Source organism: Pseudorasbora parva, chromosome 18, assembly GCF_024679245.1.
Source record: "Pseudorasbora parva isolate DD20220531a chromosome 18, ASM2467924v1, whole genome shotgun sequence".
Classification (NCBI taxonomy): Eukaryota; Metazoa; Chordata; class Actinopteri; order Cypriniformes; family Gobionidae; genus Pseudorasbora; species Pseudorasbora parva.
In genome coordinates, this window is record NC_090189.1 from 36,391,696 (window position 1) to 36,416,255 (window position 24,560).

At 38.7% G+C, this 24,560-nt stretch overlaps 1 protein-coding gene across 2 annotated transcripts in view; it reads left to right on the forward strand.

The window, feature by feature from the left end:
- The first annotated feature begins 1,085 nt into the window (after positions 1-1,085).
- The window catches only part of gabrb4 (gamma-aminobutyric acid type A receptor subunit beta4), a 119,001-nt gene continuing 95,526 nt past the window's right edge, over positions 1,086-24,560 (forward strand). The window contains exons 1-2 of one of the 2 annotated variants that reach the window (XM_067422782.1): positions 1,086-2,437; positions 4,534-4,628. In XM_067422782.1, coding sequence (XP_067278883.1) covers positions 2,358-2,437; positions 4,534-4,628 — 175 coding nt within the window. In that variant the 5' untranslated portion in view covers positions 1,086-2,357. The remainder of the gene's footprint in view (positions 2,438-4,533; positions 4,629-24,560) is intronic. The other variant, XM_067422781.1, reaches the window with a different exon arrangement.

A 24,560-nucleotide genomic window follows, 5' to 3' on the forward strand; every position in this document is an offset into this window, starting at 1 on the left:
TTAAAGCTTTAAAAGTAATGCATTACAATATTGTTACTCCTTAAAAAGTATCCAATTTTGTGGTCCAGGGTCACATATGTTTTGTACATGACCATATGGATTTGTGGGGACTGTTCCAAAATGAAATATTGTACGTATATATATTTAACTTTCAAGATGTTCTACTGTAATAATGTAAAAAAAAAAAAAAACCTGCTGTATGTACTGTACAATTGTTACCAAGGGCTTTGTCCATGGTCCTGATGCCTGAACATGATACTCTCCATGGTCCTGAATTTACTCTTCAGCCATAGCCCTCAGCAAAGGTACACCTGGTGGACCTTTTTTTTTTTTCGAGAAGAAAATCATGAGCTCTCCAGCTGTACATATTTAGTTAGTAGATCTGTAGTAGTTTGGTTTCTGTGACACATGATGAGCACTAGTAAGGTTTAATATTAGCCAATATACCAATACAAGTGACTGCCTTGTCCACTGCCAAGCACACATCTGAATCCCCTACACGTTGCACCCAGTAAACATATGATGTAAAGTCAGGGGGTGTTGCTGATATGGCTTGTAATGCCTCATTAAGCTAATCTTGTAAAGCGCAGCTGAACTGCTGCAGATAGTGCTGATGGCCGTCCATCTCAGCCCTTCACATCAATGTTCCTCGCATTTCAGTGGGGTCCCTCAAAAGAGCCAAATTGGGGTTGAGGATGCCCACATCACCACTGGGGCCCTCCTGTCCAGGAGATGCAACAGAGAAGCTCCTTTAAACGTGTCACCGAAACACCACTGCTCTGCATCACTGCTAGCATGGTTGCCTAGCAACTAGACAGCAGATGCCTGCATCCCTCATCTACTGAGTAAAAATACATGGGGGGGAAAAATCACACCTCTTATCTGTTTGTGCAAATATGCACAATGATTTTTATAATTTCATTTGATCCTTAATCTAGATAAAATGTCGCAACCTGTCAGCGTGCGCAAAGAGTGGCACTGATTTCCAAATCGTATTCGCCCGTCATTATTTAGCCGTTTGTGAGTTTGTGAGTTTTTTTTTTTTTTTTTTTTTTTTTTTTGAGGGTGCGTTGAGCTGAAGAATGTGGAAAAGTGGGGAAAATGCATGAAAATGCGCCGGGATACTCTCGCAGCATTTTAATAGGTTGCAGCGCGCGAGCCGACAAGTACAGACATCATTCCTCCGCGAGACAAGCGCGTGGACAGACTGCCTTTCCTCTTTAGTTCGCTTTCGCTTTTATTTTTTCAACAAACACCGGCATTTTATCCCGCACATTCAAGAAGGACCATGTCGTTTACTCTTCTTTTGAAATCCAAGCGTGTGCGGCGGAGATTTCTGTTCCAGTCTTGATCATTTTTTGCGGTTCCTGGAGGTGTTATTGCAATTGAAGTGTGTCATCATTTGCTCTGAACAAGAGCAGGAACATGCTTGGGGATTCAATCGAGAGATAAGGGGGCTTTTCCAGTAGGCTAGACAAAGCTTGGACATTTGCAAGCGTTATATTGTGGTACATACGGTTTTGTTTTTTCTTTCTTTCGTTTTTTTTCTGCTTCTGCTTCATTTAAGGTTCTACTATGGACTACAAGCTCTGACGTCTGCATCAGTTATTCTCTGCTGCATTTCTTTAAATGTGCATCTTTTCTCCCCAGTGACTTTGAGAGGAATATCTCGACCATCAGCAGTAGGGAATGCAGATTTCATTTTTTTTTTTTTCGCCTCCAACCTTTATAGCTGAGGGGGGAAATAAATAAAAATATCACTTACTGTGGAGCACCCCCCTCTTTGAAGGAGCATCTCTGGAGCCATGGCTTGCCCACAGCTTTGGACCTGGAAATTGCGACGACAGGTGTAGAAGAAGATTGATTCCCTTCCATTTTTTATTTTTTTATTTTCATCATCATATATTTATTTTTTTCTCCATGGTTTGGTTGAAGAAGACTTTCCAGCACTTTCCCAGAAGTCCAGTCGAAGCTGAGAGAGATGTCTGATCTTCTGGTTTTGATCGAGGGGGTCTCTGACCTGCACGGATTTCCATAGCTGAAGAAAAACAGCTTGGACCCATTAAAGATTTATTTTATTTTATTTTATTTATTTTTTATTTATTTATTTGTTTTATTTTTTATTTTATTTCGCGGGGTCATTACAAATGTGTGCATTGGTGCTTTGATCTCACTCATTCATTTGGCCTTTTTCCCCCTCCCATCTCCTTCTGTTGGATTCTTTTGGATTATTATTTTTTCGGGGGGTTGTTTGTTTGCTTTAGTTTTGTTTTGCTTTTTTGTTTGTTTGCTTTTTTCACATCAGTTTGGAGCACAGGCGGTTGGATTACTGAAACTGAATAAACGGATTTGTGGAAATGTTGGGTCCTCAAGAAGACAAAATATGTGGAATTGTTTCTGCTCTGGCGGCTTTGTCCTTTGTCTGCTTTGCACAAAGGTAAGACAATTATAAATATCTGAAATTATAATGTGGAATGAATGAACCCACTTATTGGTCAAATCCCAACAGACACTTAGATTCACTGATAGGCATATAGCATACATAATGGTTCATTTCAAAGGCATTTATTTCATTTTTTTCCCTGAATAAACAGTCGAATTGTGCGTGTGTGTGTGTGTGTGTGTGTGTGTGTGTGTGTGTGTGTGCACTGCTGTCTAAGAGAGAGAGAGAGAGAGAGAGAGAGAGAGAGAGAGAGAGAGAGAGAGAGAGAGAGAGAGAGAGAGAGAGAGAGAGAGAGAGAGAGAGAGAGAGAGAGAGAGAAATCATATGTGTGAGAAACATGCTCGTATCAATTCTGTAGCGCATAGGCCTATGATTGAAAACGAACTATTTTTCTTTAGGAATCTGTCATTTCTTTTGTTTATTTCGATTACAAATTCCACATTAAAAAAATAAATAAATAAAATACATATAAACTTATTATTTTCATCATCATCATCATCATCATCATCTATCTAGTTAAATAGTACATTAATGAATAAATAATTTAATATATTTAAAACTTACATGTTACATAAATAATCTTATTCTACATCTTGGCCCTGCAATTTAACAGTGACTGACATCTCAGTATTCTGGCTTCAATTGAAATCAGGTCATGACAGAGCTGTTTTGAATCGCAAAAAATGTTTAAAAAAAAGCAAAATGTTGTAGCAACCCTCACGGTTTCCCCCCTTTGTATTACAACACCTGTGAACAACGTATTTTTGATGCAATGGTCCACTGAGTGAAATACACATTTACAAATGATCAGTGCTGATCCACCCCCACCCATACCACCATGTCGCTGGCGTTAGAAGAGATCCATCATCTCTTAGCCAATAAGAATAAAAACGACGACGCCTATCAGTCAATAATGGTTAATGGCATGTGTTCACTGGTGATCATTGAGATGCGACGTGGCTTTGAAGCCTCTGAGGCCGAGCATCCTGCATCCATACATCTTTTCTCCATCTCATACTGTGTATCTGGAACACCTGTAAGACAAACGACGAGCCTTATTATATGTCCAATATTGCTGTCTTTACTCATCGCACACGTGATTATTATGATTTTCACTAAATCTCATTGAAATGAACAGTTGCGGCCTTTACATTTTGACGTTTTACTATTTTCATTTCAAGTGTAGTGTTCATGGAGGAGGTATGACATTTTCAAATGCATTAGTTTGAAACCACATAGGCTTTCATGTGCAAATTATCCGTTGTCAAAACACCGATATGCCTCAAAAAAGGAGGTATTGAACCTTTATAGACATTATTTTCAACCTGGGACACCAAATACTTTCAATTTATAATTTGCATGAATAGTTAATTAAATATGTAAATTATTTTTTCCTTCTATTTTAAAGGCAACACTACATTACTTTTGGTAAGCTGTGTAACATGCTATTCTGCATTGAAAACTATTTTTTATGATTAATTATTTAGCATACAGCCTTATACTATTTGAGACTAATTGCTCGAAATGTCTTTCACTTCACACAACTCTTCAATGAAGTATAAAGTCCAAATTGTTAAAAGGTAAACCTAAAATGTACAACATGTTATGCGTCAACTATTTGTTAGGACCCTCAGAGGTCCTAGGATCCCAATTGAAAACCCTTGATGTGTGAACCAGATAAACCCAATCATAACAGTCATCAAAGTTACCTGTTGAACTGACCACCCCTATATAACAATATGATGTTTGAAGGATTTTGTTCGTTTCAGCAAACAGACTTTTTTTTTTTTTAAATACTGTTTAAGATCCAATGGCTCTTTCAGTAACGCTTTACACTCTGGAAAACAATGAATTATTCAATCAAATAGATTTATGTTAATGATTATGTGGTGGTTATATTGATCTAAAAATAAGCCTCTTCGGAGTGGCAGTTAGGCCAAACACTGAAGTAAAAAAAAAAAATCTACAAAGCATCTTTCTGAATGAATACAAAAGGCATTGCTATAAAATAAACACATTTGCTATAAGCTGTATATTTGTTTTTTTCGCTGAATTTTGACAAAAAGCGCTCTCATTTCTCTCTCCTGCAGCACCTCCACCGGAAATACCGGAATATCTGTGGCCAAGACGACAGTGGACAAATTGCTGAAGGGGTATGACATCCGTCTCCGGCCAGACTTCGGAGGTACACATGATCCTTTCTTAGAAACGTATTCTTATACGCTCGCCAGTCAGTCACTATAGAGAAGTCACTCTGGAGTCTAGTGATAAACATCACCATGGGCAAATGCAGTACTGTATCTAGTCATGCTATATTTTCCGCATTGCACATCTGATCATAAATCTCCTGTGTAGGAAGGTTTTCAAAACTTGGTACTGGTTTGTTACTCGCGATCTCGTGTAAAAACTGAATATAAAGTGAGTGTATGAATGCAGATATTTTCAAAAAATTGCTGAAACGTATCTTGGATTAATAGCATCAATTTCAAGGTTAGGCAGAGAAAAACAAGGAGCTATTTGGGATGGAAAGGCACTTTGTACTATTTTTTTCCTGGACCCCTCCTTTCCTATAAAAAGTTGTGTGGGTACAGTTTTCACAAAGGCTGAGCACACAGTTTTAGGTTGCCGCTCATGGTCCATATTTCTGCACACGTCCACATTGTTGAAGGACAACGAGATGCTTTTGGACCACAAAGTCACTGAAAATTTTACTAGAAGTTGGCAAGCATTCTGTTTGTCCCCTGATATTGCAAAGAGATAAATTTGCTAGGGAATGTACTCTTTTCTTATTCTCTCCTTTTCTTTTCTTTTCTTTTCTTTTCTTTTCTTTTCTTTTCTTTTCTTTTCTTTTCTGTTGGTCGGTCGGTCGATCGGTCGATCGGTCGGTCGGTCGGTCGGTCGGTCTGTCTGTCTGTCTGTCTGTCTGTCTTTCTGTCTGTCTGTCTGTCTGTCTATCTATCTATCTATCTATCTATCTATCTTTTCATATCCGATAGATTCCCTCAGCATGAATTCATGTTTTATTTTGATTTGCTGGAAGAGATGACAAGTCCGATATAGTATTCAATGCTGCATTGTCTGATTTGCTGTATTTCAGTACACATTGACCAATTGGACATCATTAACATGTTCTCTATTCTCTTCAAGACCTTTTTTTTTCCCACCACACAAAGAATGTTTTAATCATGTCATCAGCAGTGATGGCCCCTCCACCAAGCACTGATAGCGCTGCACGTTTGTATTGGAGCAGCGTCCGCTCTGATGCAGGCCAGGGAACTGTAGTCTATCACATCCTGATAATTCTATCATCAGTCAGAGCCCAAGTCTCCTGACACAACTGCTGACCAGCTTCAGCTTTGGAGCGTCGTGCATTTTAATTGGACCCAGACCGCAGCTATGCTAGTCAGAGAGAGAGAGAGAGGGAGGGTGAAGAGGGCAGAGAGATGGAGAGAAAGAAAGAGGCCAGTTAGGTTGTCGGGAAACAAGGCTGCCCTAAAAGAGCTTCATCTCTCTGTCCGGCTAGAGGGATAGCCGCGGGGTTTGGTCGTGGTGTATTTGTGTGTGTGCGCACCCCTGAAGTCACACCACAACACACATGAAGGCAAAGCCTGCTTACACATACAAGCATACATGGATTCACACACAAACAGTTTTGCAACAGTTGCGTTGTATTGTACCAAAACAAAAAAAGCCATTTACAAAATATCACCAAGGGAGTTTAATGAACCTCTGAATGTGCTGAAATTGCATTGCACATCTTTTAAATGCATTGTCAATCTTTTGAGTGCAAATGTTTTGCTCTTCCAATTTGCTGACAAAATCAACATCACAAATGCCAAATTTAAAATGCTATTTAGCAGGCTTTATATATATATATTTAGTGATTATAATAGTATAAAAAATAGTATAAAAGTACTGATTATTAAATAGAAAACAAAGTGGTTATACAGTTTGGATATCTACTTATATCACATCTATGTGCCTCAAACAAAACTGGCTATTATTAAAGTGTATATATTTTGCTAATTTAAGTTCATAATTTGATTGTATTATTTTTCAGGGGGTCTGCTAGAATACATTTACTTGATATAGTAAGTTACAACAAATTGCAGTTTTTCCTCTTTGTCACTTTGGTGCATTTCTCATATCACAATTGAAATTGTCAAACACATCATAGTCACTTGTGCACATCATAAAAACAATTTCTCATTGTTTTGAACAAATTGCCAGTGCTTTGATATATTCAAGCAATTGATTATTCACTATTGTCTGCTGTTTCCTACAATGTCGATTTCTTATGTTGTTCATAACTCTTTCCCCAATAGCATTTTTGAAAAAAGCTCCTAAACCAGAGCCAGCATTTTGGATCAATAATAATAATAAAAATTCCTGATTATTTTGATTATTTTGTTGCATGGATATCAGAACATGCAGTATATCAAAATAAAGAATGGAGCCTCTACTTAAAAATTAAAACACTTCTAGCTTAAATAAATACTTTGTCACTTTGTCTCGTTTTAGGAAATCACATTTTTATGTGACTTCTTCTGGATCAGATTCAGAATGATCATCTTAAGCACAAATGGAGTACATCGAGTCTATCAAAACCCGCTAAGGTTGCACAGTCGAATGCTATCTCACAACCAATTTGTCTGTATTTACAACCTCACTTGTATGAATTCGTACGATTTGTCTAAATCAAAGTGACAGGTAGGTTAGGGGCAGAGTTAGGTTAGATTAGGTCAGGTTAGGTCATTCGTATAGAATCACACAAACTTATGATTAAGTTTGATCGCCAAATACTTATGATTTAGCCATATCATAAATTACGTACGAATTGCCATTAGATTGGGTTGCACGGTCCTTTATCTCGTCCTGTGTCGACATTTAATTGAATTTGTTTAGATTTTGATGCCATTTAATGTTGATGATTGTGTTATTTTACATATGCATTTACTTTAATTTTATTCCTAATATTATCAATCTTACTAGTAGAGAAGTTTATAAAGTCATTACTGCTGTGCTGTTTCCAAACATCAAAAGTTGAATCTTTTTTTGGTTAATTTAGCCACTGTATCAAATAAATACCTAGGGTTGCGTTTGTTTTCTTCTAAGAGAGTCGAGAAATAAGCAGATCTAGCATTTCTGTATGCAATCAAGCTCTCTTTCCACAAATTGCGAGAAACCTCCAATTTTGTTTTCTTCCAGCCGTGCTCCATTTTTCTGGATTGCTGTTTTATAAATTAAAATAAGCTGATAACATCACCGTTTTCTCCAGAACGACTGTACAGCCGAATCAAATTTTGTTGCAATATTTAATTTATATTTAATGCAATAGTTTAACACTGTGAAGCTGCAAAAATTGTCATTGTAAAAGTGCTATATAAATAAAGTTGACTTGACTTGGCTTGACTTGCATATGATTTCATTCTTGGTCGGTATTTTGATTTCAGAACATGCGTAATAGCACTCTCTACAATATAACACTGATAACATAAAACGCTGTAAATTGCCGTCAATGGTGGGGAAAGAGTTAATATATTATACTAGTTATTTAAAAGCATCTAGGCATTAGTTCATTGTGCAAGTCATTAAATGCAAAAAATGCTGAAGTAGTTGTCATAATCTGTCGAACATATTTTCTATACATTTATATTCACATGTTTTAAGTGTCCTGAAATTATGAATTGCACAGATAAATCTTGTATTTAACTAATGAAGGGGGGTGTAAAGCATTAGATCAACCAGTTTTCCAAAAAAGCTCAGAGGTGCATCTCATGACCTTTCGGTAGACAGAGAACAACTTCTGATAATAGAAAAACAAGGAAATTAACAGGATCAACAGCCAGGAAAAAGAAGAGTAGTACAAGGATGCTTGGAGGAAGGGTAGAGAGCAAAACAGTGGAGGAGTTAGAAGAGGCCAATGACATACAGTACTGTAGGCACATTCCGATAAAATAAAGGCACAGGCTGGTCAAAGGCGCAGCCAAATGTTGGGAGAACAACCATGTCCTCTGTCATTCAAACATTCGTAGACAGAACACCAACAATACTGTAATGTGTCATGTTACAGTAGCCCACTCACATTTTACAGTTGACAGTAAATATACTTTATACAGATATATGCATACAGATACATACACTTCTTGACTTTTCTGTGTCACAATGACATTGTACTGTAATTTGTTGTCAGACCAACACCAAAAGTGAAACTAGTCTCTTGCTTTCAGTATCCCCCATAAAGAAATGTGCAAATTTGTATTGTTGAAATGAATCTTTGCCATACAGAAAAAGTTCAGCCTTGTGCATTTTCTGTCAGTCGCCAAAGCCATCACCGTAGTTTACATCAGAAAATACTGTCAGAGTATACACTGTTGGATAAAGGATAAGCATTTTGACTTGTTTGTGAACAATTTCACAGACTTATTCTGATGGCACTGATATGTTCATTGACATAAAAACTGAACTATGGAACTATGGATTCGAGCAAGTAACAGGCTTTTGCAGGTAATCTCTTTGGAGAAATGCACTGGTTTACAAATGCTAAGGTTTATTTGAGAAATGAACCAAACCAACTGAGAAAAACTGTGTTTTCTGTGTATATTCCCAGGCTATACATTGTATAGTCTATACATATTATAGTCTGTATAAGTGTAGTCTGAGACTCATTTGGAAAGGTTATCTCCCTTTGGTGTGGACTTTATCACTGGATTTTAATAAAGTTAAAATCAAAATGCATAACAGGTGTCTTTAAAAAAAAATTAAGTAAAGCCAAAACATTCCATTATATTTAAAACACAATTATTAATACCTCAGACTGACATGTATATGTTAGCTCAAGACATCCTATTGTAGCCATTCTCAGCATGTTAGTGTTCATTGTTTCAGCGGCACTAGATGATGAGTCATTTTATTCAGCCTTGCTTTACACTCGAATTTGTTGCCCTTCATGTTAGCATTAAAGTTACTGGCTTTGGCTTTGGCTCCAGATCTTAACAAGTACAGCCCTATGGATGTGGTGTGTGGTCTGAGAAAGAAACTTGTCTGAGCAGAACTCAAATCGGACTCAGTTTAGGATAAAAAAAAAAAAAAAAAACTACTGCTTTGCTGTCTACTGCCTTGTTTCCTTAGGCAATATCCTGACTAAAATGATACTGATTGATTTGAAACTCTTCATAGTTACCTGCTATATATATATATATATATATATATATATATATTTAAATCCAGAGAAATTAGACATTTTAATCAGGACCATGTCCATGGTCACCTATCAATTACATCATACCCACGTTACCCTCGATTTTCGGTTTTATTTTGTAGAAACCATGGAAACACCACAGACGCTGTGAGATATTATGTTTTTTATTAGGCAGTGGAGCAACACTTTGGATACTTTTATTGACAGAAAACAAATAATTTTTATGTAGCTCAACACACTTATTCTTATCTCGTCTTCATAAATTATCAAGCTAGACCTTTGTTTTGAATAAGCAACCTCTAGCGTTGAAAAATGACCTATTGTGGCTTTAAATGGACAGTGGTGGGTGAAGTTAGTGTAAATAGCCTCTGCCAGGAAGATGGGCTATTTATTTATTTAACAGCAAACCTTAGTATATCTCCTTGCGTGATTCATTTAAATACTCTCCTCCCATAAATTTTGCATCTGAAAGGGACACCCCTACAAGTGCATATGCCAGCCACAAAAATAACCCTGTCCATGCCTTTTCAGCGCTAATTTTTCACTGCGTCTTTAGTAAATCCTGACAGCCATTTTGAACGGCAAAAGAGGGTTTGTGCTGGCGTGAGCTGTTAGTAAATCTAGTCTAGAAACATACAATTGTTTCAACCCAGAACAATATTTAATGTATTTCCAAATATTTATTTATTTTGGAAGCGGCCACATAAAAAGTGAGATAATGTACAACCAGTTGGTCGCGAATTAAACTCCTTTTAACAAACTTGCTGCAAATCCTGATTACCCTGCCTTTGTTTTAATTTGCAATTGTGACCAGCTGGCTGTACATGATCTCTTATGTATAACCTGCTAAAGAGTGTAAATGTCCCAGTGGAAATCGAAAATGATCATTTTGCTCCAATCAAATCAAACAGAATTCCCCATTGTCTAGAAGAGGAAGACACAGGATTAATTACAGCCTGTACTGGCCTTATTTATAACCTCAATAATCAGGGCAGCCTCTGAAGGTCTCTGAAGACCTTGAATTTACGAGACTGCTGTTTCTCATTTCAAGTCATCCTCTCTAACAAAAGATACCTTCATGTTCCCAGGTCTGGTTGAGTCCGGATATGTTACCGGGGAATGTTTATGTGCTGCCCATAAAAAACATGCTAAAAGTTTAATCAACAGAATGGAACATGAATACAGTTGCCTAGCTACGCAACATGTCACACCCGAGGCCATAAATCAACTACTTTTTTTTTCTCTCTCTTGCAACAGAAAGTCTTCTTTTTTATTAAGGATAATTATTATTATTAATATTCACACTATGGAAATAAAATGACTCAAAAGCTTTATAGTGACCATGTTAAAAATGTTAAGAATATTAAAATGAAAATAGCTATTTGGAAACTGTAGCTTGCCAACTCATTGTTTACATAATTTAATAGCTACATTGAGGGCAATATCTCTAGTATTTAAATGAACGAACAATCTCAAATAGGTTCACTGCATTCAACTTAAACAGAATAAAATACACCATAAAACATCAAGCATCAGCTTTAAACTAAACATTTCACTATCAAACATCTCAAATGCGCCGAATGAACTATCCAAATAAACCAATTCACTAAAATGTGATCTGCTATATGAGAGAGTTTATGGTAAACCATGCAATGTGAAATAAAACCATGTATTGTTTGTGTTGACCTGCGATTCTAAAAAGAGGTAATAAGTAAGACTTTGTATGTTAACATATTTGTATGTTAAAAATGTAACATTACATTCACATACCAGGGTCACACTTCTCTCTCAACCTTTCATATGTGTGAGCACAAACATAATATTTACCTGTGTGTGTGTGTGTGTGTGTGTGTGTGTGTGTGTGTGTGTGTGTGTGTGTGTGTGTGTGTGTGTGTGTGTGTGTGTGTGTGTGTGTGTGTGTGTGTGTGTGTGTGTGTGTGTGTGTGTGTGTGTGTGTGTGTTTACATTACATAAGTTCATGCTTTTCCGGCACCCCTCCAGACATACATCCACCCACACACACAGGGCATTCTGACAGAACAGGCTCCTTGCTATCTGTCTGTTTCAGAGGATGTCTTGACTGAAATTCCTATCACTATCTGCCTGTATGGAAACATTTTTACAATTATTACAAATTACACTTTTTGAAAGTATACTTAAAAGAATAGTTTATTCTTAAATGAAATATAGTTGATGAGCAAACACTTGACTTCCATAGTATTTTTGATCCTATTATGGGGACCGTCAACTGTTACCGACATTCTTTAAAATAACTTATTTTGTGTTCAGCAGAAGAAATAATCTCATACAGGTTTGGAACAAGTTGAGGGTGAACTATCCTTTTAAGTGTGTTAAGAAACATGGTTGTGAATGTGCATTCTGTTTAAGTACAGTATAAATGGCCATTTATTTCAGTAATATTGTATTATCTGTAAGTGTAGTTTTTATTTAAAAACTTGTAAAGGCGTACTGTGTAAATTGCAGCAGCATCTAGTGGTGATGTTGTGAATATGAACAGCCAATCTCTCACCACTCCCTTTCGAAGCACATAGAGAAGCTATGGTGGCCGACACAGGACAAAGATGTCGTCTGAGACAGCAGATAATAGCTAACACTCTGTAAAGCATTTTGCCCATTTAGGGCTACCGTAGAAACATGGCAGCACAAAATGGCGATTTTACTGTAAGGGGACCCGGGTTTATGTAGATAGAAATGGTTCATTCTAGTGTGATAAAAACATAACGGCTCATTATGTAAGGTCTTTATACACCACTGAAAACATAGTTATGCATATTACATTGCATTTCTGTTAATAGATCCTCATAAATACTAAAGACTGGACATTCAATAAAATTAAGCTTTTTTCCCCATAAGGTAATATTTTACCCAAAAAAAGGTAAAATGTATTTTACCCATACATTTTTTTTTTTTTTTCTTCTAACCAAAAGTGAATTTTACAGAATTGTATACTGGCTATTTTAAGACTTTGAAGCTTCAATGATCCTAAAGCACCATAAAGCAGTCCACATGTTTGTGCTACACTAATGTCTTTATCTGATGAGGAGACCAAAACTGAAGTTATGTCATAAATCTTGCCTTCTACCACAGCTCTCAAATTTAATTTACATCGACGTATATTCAAACACGGTTTGTCTTGTGACTGATGGCAATGTGCCAGTGTTAATATGTGGATATATGATATAAAACCCACATCAAATTACTGTTTTCCACACTATGCTAGATTAGCTCTCTCTTAGTCTCCCTTGTACTAAAGCCTCATATGAAAAAGTGGGGTGTCCTGCTCCCTGAAGAATAAGGCCCGTAGCCTAAGAGAGAGACCACTGAAATGAAACTACGAACTAAAGGCCACTAATTACATTATCTTTAAGAAGCTCACCATTTTACCCAAGATGTAAGTGGCCCCCATGGACTGCAGGAAATCTAATAAAAAGCAGTGGCCTGTAAATTGTAGCAGTAAGTGTTTTTCCTGTGCTGGGTTATCGGCATCTTCTTCAACTTTAGTACTGTGGGCATTGTTTTAAAAGCTTTGTTAGATCAACACTTTGTAAATTACAATGGAATCTCAAGGTGTGGTATGTAGGATTGACAGCTAGTGGTTGTAATAGGTACTGCAGTCCAAATTTAAATTATTGGAGATCGTTGTTTCCCTGCCCTTGCCCCCGCCCCCTCAGACTCGACGCTCACGCGGGTCGCCAGCTTCAGGACACGCAAACTGGAGCAAGTGCAATTGACAATGAAAGCAATACTGTAAGCTGATGAGTTGATTATCTGCATCTTAATATGCTCTCGTTCATAGAGATTATTAGATGGATACAGAGGCTTTTTAGGTTGGGTAGAATCTGCGATCCGGACCCACTTGGTTTGTTGGCTTTTATGGCAACAATACGCTGTGTTTTACGCCAACTGGCAACCTGTGATGTTGCAATACTATTGGGTCAATTGGCAACGTGCATTATCAAACAGACAATACAAAAACAGAGATTCTGACACACAGAACGCACATATAAAAGTACAATAACTGGCTGTAGGATTGTTTTTCTAAAAAAAACAAGTAGGTGTATTTGGCATGTTTCCTACATATCTACAAACATATTATGGTATTTGTATGCTTTAGTATAAACTTACATACAGCACCTTTAAAGAAATACCATGAAACTATATGTGATGTGCTATAGGCTACCTACGTAATAAGCATGTAATAGAAAACATTTCTAAAGCTATCACAATGCAGAGCAAATGGCATTTTTCTTACGACTCCAGTTTCTCCTTAACTAATGCTGAATCATAAGACTTTCAAACAAAAATGATAAAAACATTAATTTAGATCCGATTAATGGGGCATCTTCCGTTAATGTGCTCTTTAATGTGTCAAACTCTAGAAGCAAACCTATAGGGTTCCTAACTCAAGTGTGATATGGCACCACATCTCATGAGTACATTTACATCGCAGGGCCGATATATAATCCAAATGGTTGCCAAGTCTTAGATAAATAGCAGTGCAGAGTAGCCAGAGGGCAGACCATCTCGTTAGCAGTGTGATTTACTGTCCCTGGCCCTAGACAACAGTGTATGTGTGTGTGTGTGTGTGTGTGTGTTTGATGATATGTATTCACTCTGATGGAACGTACAAGCTGACACTTCTCCTTCAAGCTTAATGCATTGCTGTGCATTACATGTGACTGTCACGGACAAGGTGCTTTAGATAAATCTTAACTTGGGAGGATGTATATGTCTGTGCGCTGTCTTAACGCTGACCAATACGTTACCGTGATGTGCCATTTTCTGAGGCACTCAGAGACTTGTCTCAAAAAACAATTTAAAGCTGGGCTGCGATATTTGTGGTTGCTAAGAAATGCAATAATTTCTCTAACTTTTCCATTTACTATCACTCACAGCTGTACAAGCTTAACAAAATGGAGGCTGTAGTGGTAGTCAAACAGAGGTTATTCTGAGGGTGGGGCATTAGGAATGTGTTTCAGCATATTCACAAGGCTCCAAAAAAAAAGGGCAGGAAAATGGACAAATGTGCCTGCTGTGTTTGATTTGGGCATGGAAGGCAGGTTCAATGAGTCACTGGGTAGTAGCAGAGCTCCCCCAACCTTAAGAAGGGGAACCGCTCTGAATTGATTTTGCACAAGATGTGCAAAAGAGAAAACCTAGCCAGCAACTCTCTCCCACCCTTCCAGTTTGAGCCCCTCACCCTGGAGACAGCACTTTACAGTAAATCTGGCTGTCATCGCCTCTGAAATGGGTTTTATGGTCTCAGATCCCGCCGTTAACAAAGCTTGAAATGGTGGCGACACATCCCTAAAGCTGCGAACATGTACCCTTTTCCCTTAAGGGTGAGTCTACTAGGCCTTTGGTTTTGCCTTGTCTTGATATTAAACCAGGCTCGAGTTACCACACAAGGCAAGCTAAATTTTAGTTTGCTAAGACAATTAACACTAGTGTTACTGCTCATTATTAGGGTTAGGAATCTGAATAAACCTTAAAGACGCACTGATTATTGTTTTGGTTTTTGGTATTTTGTTTAGGTTATAAATTACTAAATGTTATATTTTCCATCAGACAAAATTAATATATCTCAGTCAAAATACAATATAGTATTCAGAAGGACATGCGATCCTAAAGGGACAGAGTACCCAAAAGTGAAAAATATGTGATCATTTACTCCCCCTCATGGCATTACTTCAATATTGGCTAATTGAATTATGTCTCTTTCTATGCATATTTTTGTAAAACTCCAAAAACATAGCAACAATTACCTGAAGTTTCAAGCTGAAATGAACACCAGAGACAAGAAAGCACCAACATTTTAATTAATTTCCATTCAAACGGTGATTAAAGCAGCAGACTATCAATTAATAGAACACTTTTACATAGTGCATGATTTTAAAAAAGGATGGTCCCCCTTTTATATTAAGTGGCCTGATCTACTATGTACTTACATAAATAAATGAATAAATAAAAGTATAATGTACTTGTGTTCATATTGTATTGCAATACACTTCTGCTGATATTGAGGTGGGATAGGGGTAAATATGGTAAAGTTAGGGATAGGTGTGGTGGTATGGGTAAGTTCAAGAGTAGGGTTAGGTGTAAGGGAACACCACACTTGTCCCTGACTTTACCCTTAAACTTACCCATACCACCACACCTGTCCCTAACTTTACCCTTAACTTACCCATACCACCACACCTGTCCCTAACTTTACACTTAACTTACCCATACCACCACACCTGACCTTAACTTTACACTTAACTTACCCATACCACCACACCTGACCTTAACTTTACCCTTAAACTACCCATACCACCACACCTGTCCCTAACTTTTTCCATTAAACGTACCCATACCACCACACCTGTCCCTAACTTTACTCTTAAACTTACCCATACCACCACACCTGTCCCTAACTTTACCCTTAAACTTACCCATACCACCACACCTGTCCCTAACTTTACTCTTAAACTTACCCACACCACCACACCTGTCCCTAACTTTTTCCATTAAACGTACCCATACCACCACACCTGTCCCTAACTTTACTCTTAAACTTACCCATACCACCACACCTGTCCCTAATTTTACCCTTAAACTTACCCATACCACCACACCTGACCCTAACTTAACCCTTAAACTTACCCATACCACCACACCTGTCCCTAACTTTACCCTTAAACTTACCCATACCACCACACCTGTCCCTAACTTTACCCTTAAACTTACCCATACCACCACACCTGTCCCTAACTTTACTCTTAAACTTACCCACACCACCACACCTGTCCCTAACTTTACTCTTAAACTTATCCACACCACCACACCTGTCCCTAACTTTACTCTTAAACTTACCCATACCACCACACCTGTCCCTAACTTTACTCTTAAACTTACCCATACCACCACACCTGTCCCTAACTTTACTCTTAAACTTATCCACACCACCACACCTGTCCCTAACTTTACCATTAAACTTACCCACACCACCACACCTGTCCCTAACTTTACCCTTAAACTGACCCACACCACCACACCTGTCCCTAACTTTACTCTTAAACTTACCCACACCACCACACCTGTCCCTAACTTTACCCTTCAACTGACCCATACCACCACACCTGACCCAAACTTTACCCTTAAACTTACCCACACCACCACACCTGTCCCTAACTTAACCCTTAAACTTACCCAAGCCACCACACCTGACCCAAACTCTACCTTTAAACTTACCCAAACCACCACACCTGACCCAAACTCTACCTTTAAACTTACCCAAACCACCACACCTGTCTCTAACTTAACCCTTAAACTGACCCATACCACCACACCTGTCTCTAACTTTACCCTTAAACTTACCCAAACCACCACACCTGTGCCTAGAAACACTATCATCTATGTTTTGGGCAGGGTTAGTTCAATGTAAACTACAAAAAATGTGTACATTATTTTCAAACATTATATAGCATTAACTTGGCACAACTCACTGGACATTGTATCTGCATTTCTGACTTCAAGAGATAGCTGAAAACCAATTTCTTCCTTAAAGGTGCCCTATAATGATTTGAAACATTATGTTAAATTGTTCTCTGATATCTACATAGAGGGTATGTGGCTTATTTAAGGGCAAAATTGTCCACATACAGTTTTACAGGTCCATTTACAACCCTATAAATTGTCCCTAGGATGTAATGCTCTGTTTCTGCCTTATTTGGAAGAGTCATGAATATTAATGTTTAGCTCTGCTCTGATTGGCCTATTTCAGCAGCTCACAGCTCACAGCAGTTCAGTGAAGCGGCTCGTGAATCCTGACCGTCCTGACACAACACAGTCAGACTAAATTACACTTTTAAGCAAAACATCTCAAACGGAGATTGATAAAATGCAGCCTACTTGTTTATTTGGTGTTTTCAGATCATCTGCGCGCGAGAAAGAACTCGCGTTCGTGCGGTTGCCAGATTTCCCTGAGCGCGGCGCGACAGAAGTGTTGCACGGACTAGTGGATCTGCTGCACCTGAGAGCATTGTTTATGGGCGGCGTGCATCTAGTCACGCGCGCACGCACCTTTCCGGGAGCCTGTACAGCCCATACAAGGACCTTCCGCTCTATCGTCGTCAAGCCGACCCATACTCGAAAAAAACTCTCAGAAACTTGTGAGAAACCGGAAGGAGTATTTTTGATACAGAAATACTCCATCAAACGTCCAACTTAGTTTTTGAAACTTTGTCTATGTTTAGGATGGGAATCCAAGTCTTTAACAGTGTAAAAAGCTCATTTTTTACCATATGGATCATTCACTTCTGTATTTTTTCCATTGTTATATTGTGAATACAACAGTTAGCAGAAAAGCATTCAATAAAATTAACATATTATAGAATGAGCAGTGTAAAAAAAAACATTGCTAGATGCATGATCATCTGTTTCATATAAAACTGAACATGCTTTTAGTGCCACTCACTGTCACTTTGAATGTGTCATCAAGCATTGACATGTTTTTCCAATTAAGCCTGGGTTGTATTTCTTTCTTATATGGAACAGAAAAGAAGATATTTTGAGACACATTCTTCAAAGCATCTCCTTTTGTGCTCTACAGAAGAAGAAATAAAGTATTGGAATGACATTCAATTTTGATAAATATCTATTTAACATGCAACCAGCTCCATGTAGAATAAACAAGTTTTTATTAGGCTACTGATTTGACTGAAGTCTTCATCTCTTGCGAGTGTATATTTCAAACATATTCTTCAAATAAATTATTTTTAGGAACAGTTTAATGAGGGAAAAATGAGTGCACTGCACATGAATGATACCTCAATCTTTTTGGATATTATACTTATTTCTTCCTGATGGACAGTAAAGGCCTGTGTATGCAACATTGTTTTCAACTAAAAACAGAACACTTTTAATGCGTTTTTGGCTGTTCATTTAAACATCGTGTGTTTGTGTGTGTGTGTGTGTGTGTGTGTGTGTGTGTGTGTGTGTGTGTGTGTGTGTGTGTGTGTGTGTGTGTGTGTGTGTGTGTGTGTGTGTGTGTGTGTGTTTAGTGGTTAAACAGTGTACATTAATGGTGTGCTGGGCTAACCAGAGCTCTTTTTAAAACATGCTGTGTTCTTATATTTTTATAAGTAGCCTATATGCATTCTTTAGGTAGGATAAAAAACAACCCTGTTTTTATTTGTATGTATTTTCTACACTTCAGACAGGTGTTTGTCCAGATTTGTATATAAATGCAAGATGTCACATTAGGGTATTCAATTTGTTTCGTTTTGTGAAAAAAAAAGAAGAAAAAAAAAGAACATTTGTTCATGGACGTGTGTTGCTTGGAGGATTCAAATGATTTGTCATTGCTTGCACATGAGCACCTATGATGAGGAAAACACTCGGACAGTGTGTGAAATAATATTACAATAAGGGAAAAGTGCCCATAGTTACCAAATTTCCATTATTAGTGTTCAAATATAAGCATCTTTGTGACACTTACCACTACATGTTTTTTCAAGTTGGATCTGGAATTTTTGTATGCTGAGATGTCAGTTCGTTTTGATGCACACAGCATGCATCACATTATGAAACTATTCTTTTTGACATCTTGGAGTGAAAACATAGACTGAACTTGAGGCCACAGGTGATCTGCCTCCCTTAGCTTACACACCTCTTCCTCTGATTCGGCCATCATCTTCCGACTAAACATGCAAATTATAAGCTGTGATGCGTAGCCACCTCTTGCGAAGCAGCCTCTCCAATGTTCTGCGAGACTTGCGAACAATTCATATTAACTTATTTTACAATATATAATTAATTATTACCATTGACAGTAGCGGAGAAATGCCTTCGAATTTATCAAAGTACAAAAAGTAAACTTTTTTTCACAAGAAATGTGCTTGAGTAAGAGTAAAAGTACCCATTTTTAAGGCCCCGTCCACACGGAGACCGTCCACCGTTTAGCTGTATATGTATACATTTTGTACCATATCAGCGTTTCGTCCACATGGATCCGGCTTTTTAGAAGCATGAATCCAATATTTTCTGAAACCGGGTCCCAAAGTGGATAAATCTGAAAACGACCATCTTCCGTTTTCGTGTGTACAGCGAATCCGTATATTTTCTGAAACAGTAATGTCATCACACTACGTCCAGCACGGTGAAAGAGTTAAGGGATACAACTACGGGCACTGGGCATGCGCACATCAATATCGCCTCATTTAATTAACGTATCTGCATTATTGTGAGAGTATGTTTTGGGTTGAGGTAGGTGTAGGCATTAATAAAACACATCTGTTAGGTAGCAAATGTATTTATTGTTATTTTATTGTGAGATTTTGCCTCACCTCCGACCACTGCCATACCCCTTCTAGCCACAACACTTCTTCTCCGTTTTTAGTGTATTTCTGTGGCAGAATTACAGCGCCACACACTGGCCTGGCATGCAAACTACATCGTTTTTATTCGGTTTCGGTAATCTTGTGTGGATGCAGATATTTCTTGAAACGATGGAAAAAAAAGATCGGTTTGTGAAAGCGCTGGCTTCGTGTGGACGGGGCCTAAATATACTCTAAAAGTACAATGTAAAAAAGTTCATAAATATAGGAAGGAAGGAGGCAGGAACTGGCTAACAGTTAACAAAGATTTTAATCAAATAAATAAACAAAACAAAAGTAACATGGGCAGCCCCTCACGGAAAACTCTCCACACACACATCATAAAACAAACAAAACCAAAACATAAAGCCCAGGCCTGGTCCTCTCTTGTCCTTCACTGTGTCGCTCATCGAGGGCAGTCGGCAGCGAGTCCCGTGCCCCCTGCTCCTCCCCATTATGGTGGACGGCAGCAGGCTCCGGCCCACGGCCTTCCAGGACAGCCGCCACCCCACCTCGACCCAGGAGCATGGCAGCGAGCTCTCCGTCCCACAGGTCTTCACTTACTCCAACATCACTGTCTTTCCTCATCCGCGCTGGCCGAACTCCTCAGCACCGTGTTCCCCCTCACACACGAGGGCTCTTCGACAGCACTTCCCTCCTTCCTCCCAGTTTTGGCACCAATGTAACAAAGTTCATAAATATGGCAAGGAAGGAGGCGGGAACCGGCGAACATTCAACAACTTATTAACGAACAATGAATAATAAACCGAGGGCAGCCCCTCACAGACGACTGCCCGCACACACGCACATCATAAAACAAACAAAATCATAACATAAAGTCCAGGCCTGGTCCTCTCTCGTCATTCGCTGGTGTCGCTCGTCCTTATATGCCTCTGAGCTCCCTCATGAGAGGACTCGAGACCGATGGGGCTTGCAGGTGACACTCATTTGCACTCACGCCAAGGTCTTGCTCGCTCCCTCCCATGTCTCTCGCTTGTCCACCTCACCACATAAGGGGCGGCAGTGGCTCAGTGGTTCATGTAGGTTGTCTACAAACCAGAAGGTTGGTGGTTCAATCCCCGGTTCCACCTGACCAAGTGTCGAGGTGTCCATGAGCAAGACACCTAACCCCAGCTGCTCCCGACGAGCTGGATGCTGCCTTACATGGCTGACATCGCCGTCGGTGTATGAATGAGTGAATGTGAGGCAAAATGTAAAGCGCTTTGGATGGCCATAGGGTTGGTTAAAAGCGCTATATAAATGCAGTCCATTTACCATTTGCATACATGTTAACAAAAAAATGTACTCAAGTAAATGTAACAAAATAAATGCATACATGTTAACAAAAAAATTTACTTAAGTAAATGGAACAAAGTAAATGTAATTTGTTACTACCCATCTCTGTTCATGGCCCAAAAAGGCAAACTTTTTAAAGCAGCACTAGGTAACTTTTCAACCTTCATAATATATTTTTTAAGACTCTTGTGATGATAAATCGACTTACAATAGGTTGAATGACACGTCTGTCATAGCCTGATGGGGTCTGTATCGTTTTTAATCGTACTTTTAAACTTCGGGTTTCGGGTAGTAACCCAAGAACAAAAAGAACTACAAAATTCGACAGCTTTACGGCATATACGTCACTTCCACCAACACCCACACTTCCTTAAATTCGGACGTGCGAGCCCAACTTTGTTCGTCGGATAATATAGTCATGTCCGAAGCAGCAGAGACAAAAAAGAAAGAAAAGGTTTTGTCGGAGGAAAGCAGTTAGAGGAAACGAAAAATTGATGGGATTAAAGGCAGGACGAGGATCAACATGTGACCAGCGTTTTCTCGTCGGCGTGAGCTGAAGGAGGCGTGCCCGACAGATGCTGTCCTGCTTGTTACTGTGAGCTACCACTCAAACATTGAACTGAAGTATCATAGATTCTGTAAAACGGTAACCAATAGACTACTATAATGACGCTGACTTGTAAACGTGAGAATCGTGATTATTTGGCGTTTGAAAAAAATAAAACCCATGAAATTATATTCATATGACATGCTGAAACATATGCCACTGACTTTAACGTTACCTGGGATGAAGACATTTCACACGCGACGCCAGAAGAACTCCTATTGCAGTGTTCAGGGGAACTGTTAGTGCTGCACCAACCCGCGGGACGCTTTTATGAAGTTATTTGGCCCGCACCGCACCACTGTATATATTTTTACAACCCGCCGCGCACCCGCGACCAATAAATAGACATACGGGGTCCGCGGGTTATGAGACGACCCACGCATCACTAGTTCAGGGCTACCAGGGTTGTCATGTCAACAAATGCACGCGCGATGGCATCCCCTGTTGTAGGATGACAGATCTTACGGAGGACATTATTTTTTCCAAACTGTAGGGGGACCCCGAGAGCAAAAGTAGCCAAGTGCGGCTTTAAAATGGGTTCCAAAGTGCAAGTTTTGAAAATGACTATTATTGTCTCCTTGTAAACTGTGATATTTTTTTTATCGTTTTCACAGATCTGTGTGAATGGTGATCGTTATGACAGAGCCCACTGGATTTTGTCTTCCACAAATACACTCAATAATGTCTTAACCTCATCGTCGGTCCATCAGTCATAAAATTTCATTATTGGCTCGAATAGCAAACAATTTATACTGCAGGCACCGCAACTGACTTTTAGGTTGAAATAAAATGCTGGGTGAGCTCAACCAATCAGTATGGTCAGTGCCCGAATCCTAACCTCGAAAGTTCCTGAACTTTGAAAAAGTACTACCTTTCAAGCAGGGCTGTTTTGAAGGGGAAATCTTAACCCGGAACATCATTTAGACCCTGTTTTTTGCAGTCAAAATACACAGAGTACCGAACAAAAGTCCCTAATTCCTGGGGAAAGTTTCTGAGGTGGATACATGGCTATATATATTTGGGGATGGGCTCTTTTGAGCCACTAAGCATAAAAATAACGTAGTACAGATAGAAAGGTTGAAACGTCTGATATGTTGAACATTACATCATGTTGCTGCAGTGGTTTCGCTCCCACCTATGGTGTAGGTTGTCATGGACACCAGTGCATTCTCTAAATAGTTTGCACTAACTGTTAACACACCTCCATCTTGCAGACGCTGGCCTTCATGAGGTCAGACTAGAGTCAGATGGCTAGAGAGGCAGTCGTTTTAGATGGAAAGTACTGGAAAGAAGGCTGGGTGGAAGCAGTAACCATTTGGAGCCTGCAAACACGCTGGTGTGATTAGAATATTCAGTGCATCACATGATGAACTGCTTATTTCAGATCTGTTTCGTCCTTTAGTTGATGCTGAGCCAACTGTTCAGTGTTTTTAACTGCGTAATCTTTATTTTAGGTTTCAGACATTTAAATATTTATAAGTTTTATGGTTTGTAATGTACACACTGACGTTAATGGAAGTTGTTTAAGTGACAAAATGCATAGGCCTACACATATTTGAGATTTGGAATATGAGTCACATCAGTCATGCACTTTTGTGGCTTGTCACATGACAAGCTTGGCGTGTTGTTGAGGAAAAATAAGACATTTTAAAATTATTTTCACCTATAAAAACACATTATAGGAGCTCAGTTAGAACTTTTGCATGTGGAAGAGTTAAAAGCATTGGTGGTAGTGGTTGATGAAAGCTCATTAATGTCTGGTATTAATTGTTGTGCTAAATGTCATTCTATATTGTTCTGAACAACTGCTTCTGGTAGGATCAGTAAACTGCAGTGGCCAATCACCTAATATACTGCAAAAAATACTCTTCTTTAGTATTTTAGTTTTGTTTCCTGTCTCAATATATACATATTCTTAAATTAAGATGCATTACTAGATAAGTAAAATGACATAAGATATCCTTGATTTCTGGAAAATAAAATCAGAAGTGTTTGCTTACAACGTTTTTTTTTTTTTTTTTTTTTTGAGGCAGAAATATGATCAGGGCAGTTTTTGTGACAATAACAATATTACTTTTAATTAACCTTATTTATTTATTTAATTAATCCACATTATACCCATGTGGTTCGGTTATATTACAGGAGAAAGTCAGCTCATCCTGAGAAAAGGGATACAAGTAATAAAATGCAGACCACCCAAAAAGTTAAGCTACAGGTTTGATAAACCCGCATGACTCAAAGTGTTCTGAGACCACACTGTGCCTCACAGGGGACACACTCCCATATCCAAGGACAACTGCACACCGCAAAATCTCCCCTAATTGCTGACATCTTTCCCAGCTGGCATAAAGTCTCTTAATTAATAATGAATACACCTACAATGCTTCAGCTAGTTTCCCAATTAATTAACTTGACTCCTGCAAGCAGCCACACGGAGTCTCTCCCATGTGTCGACGCTTAAAAGAAAAGTAGCTTTTTAGGCATGTGTGGGCTGAGCGTGCATCAACGCTGGATGCGAAAGTAGCGCACATTCAGCACAAAAGTGCGGCATTGTCAGAGCTGGGCGATAAATGGACGAGCAGAGCACAAATGATCTCTATCCCGATGAGCAGAGAATGCCTTGTGATTTATGGG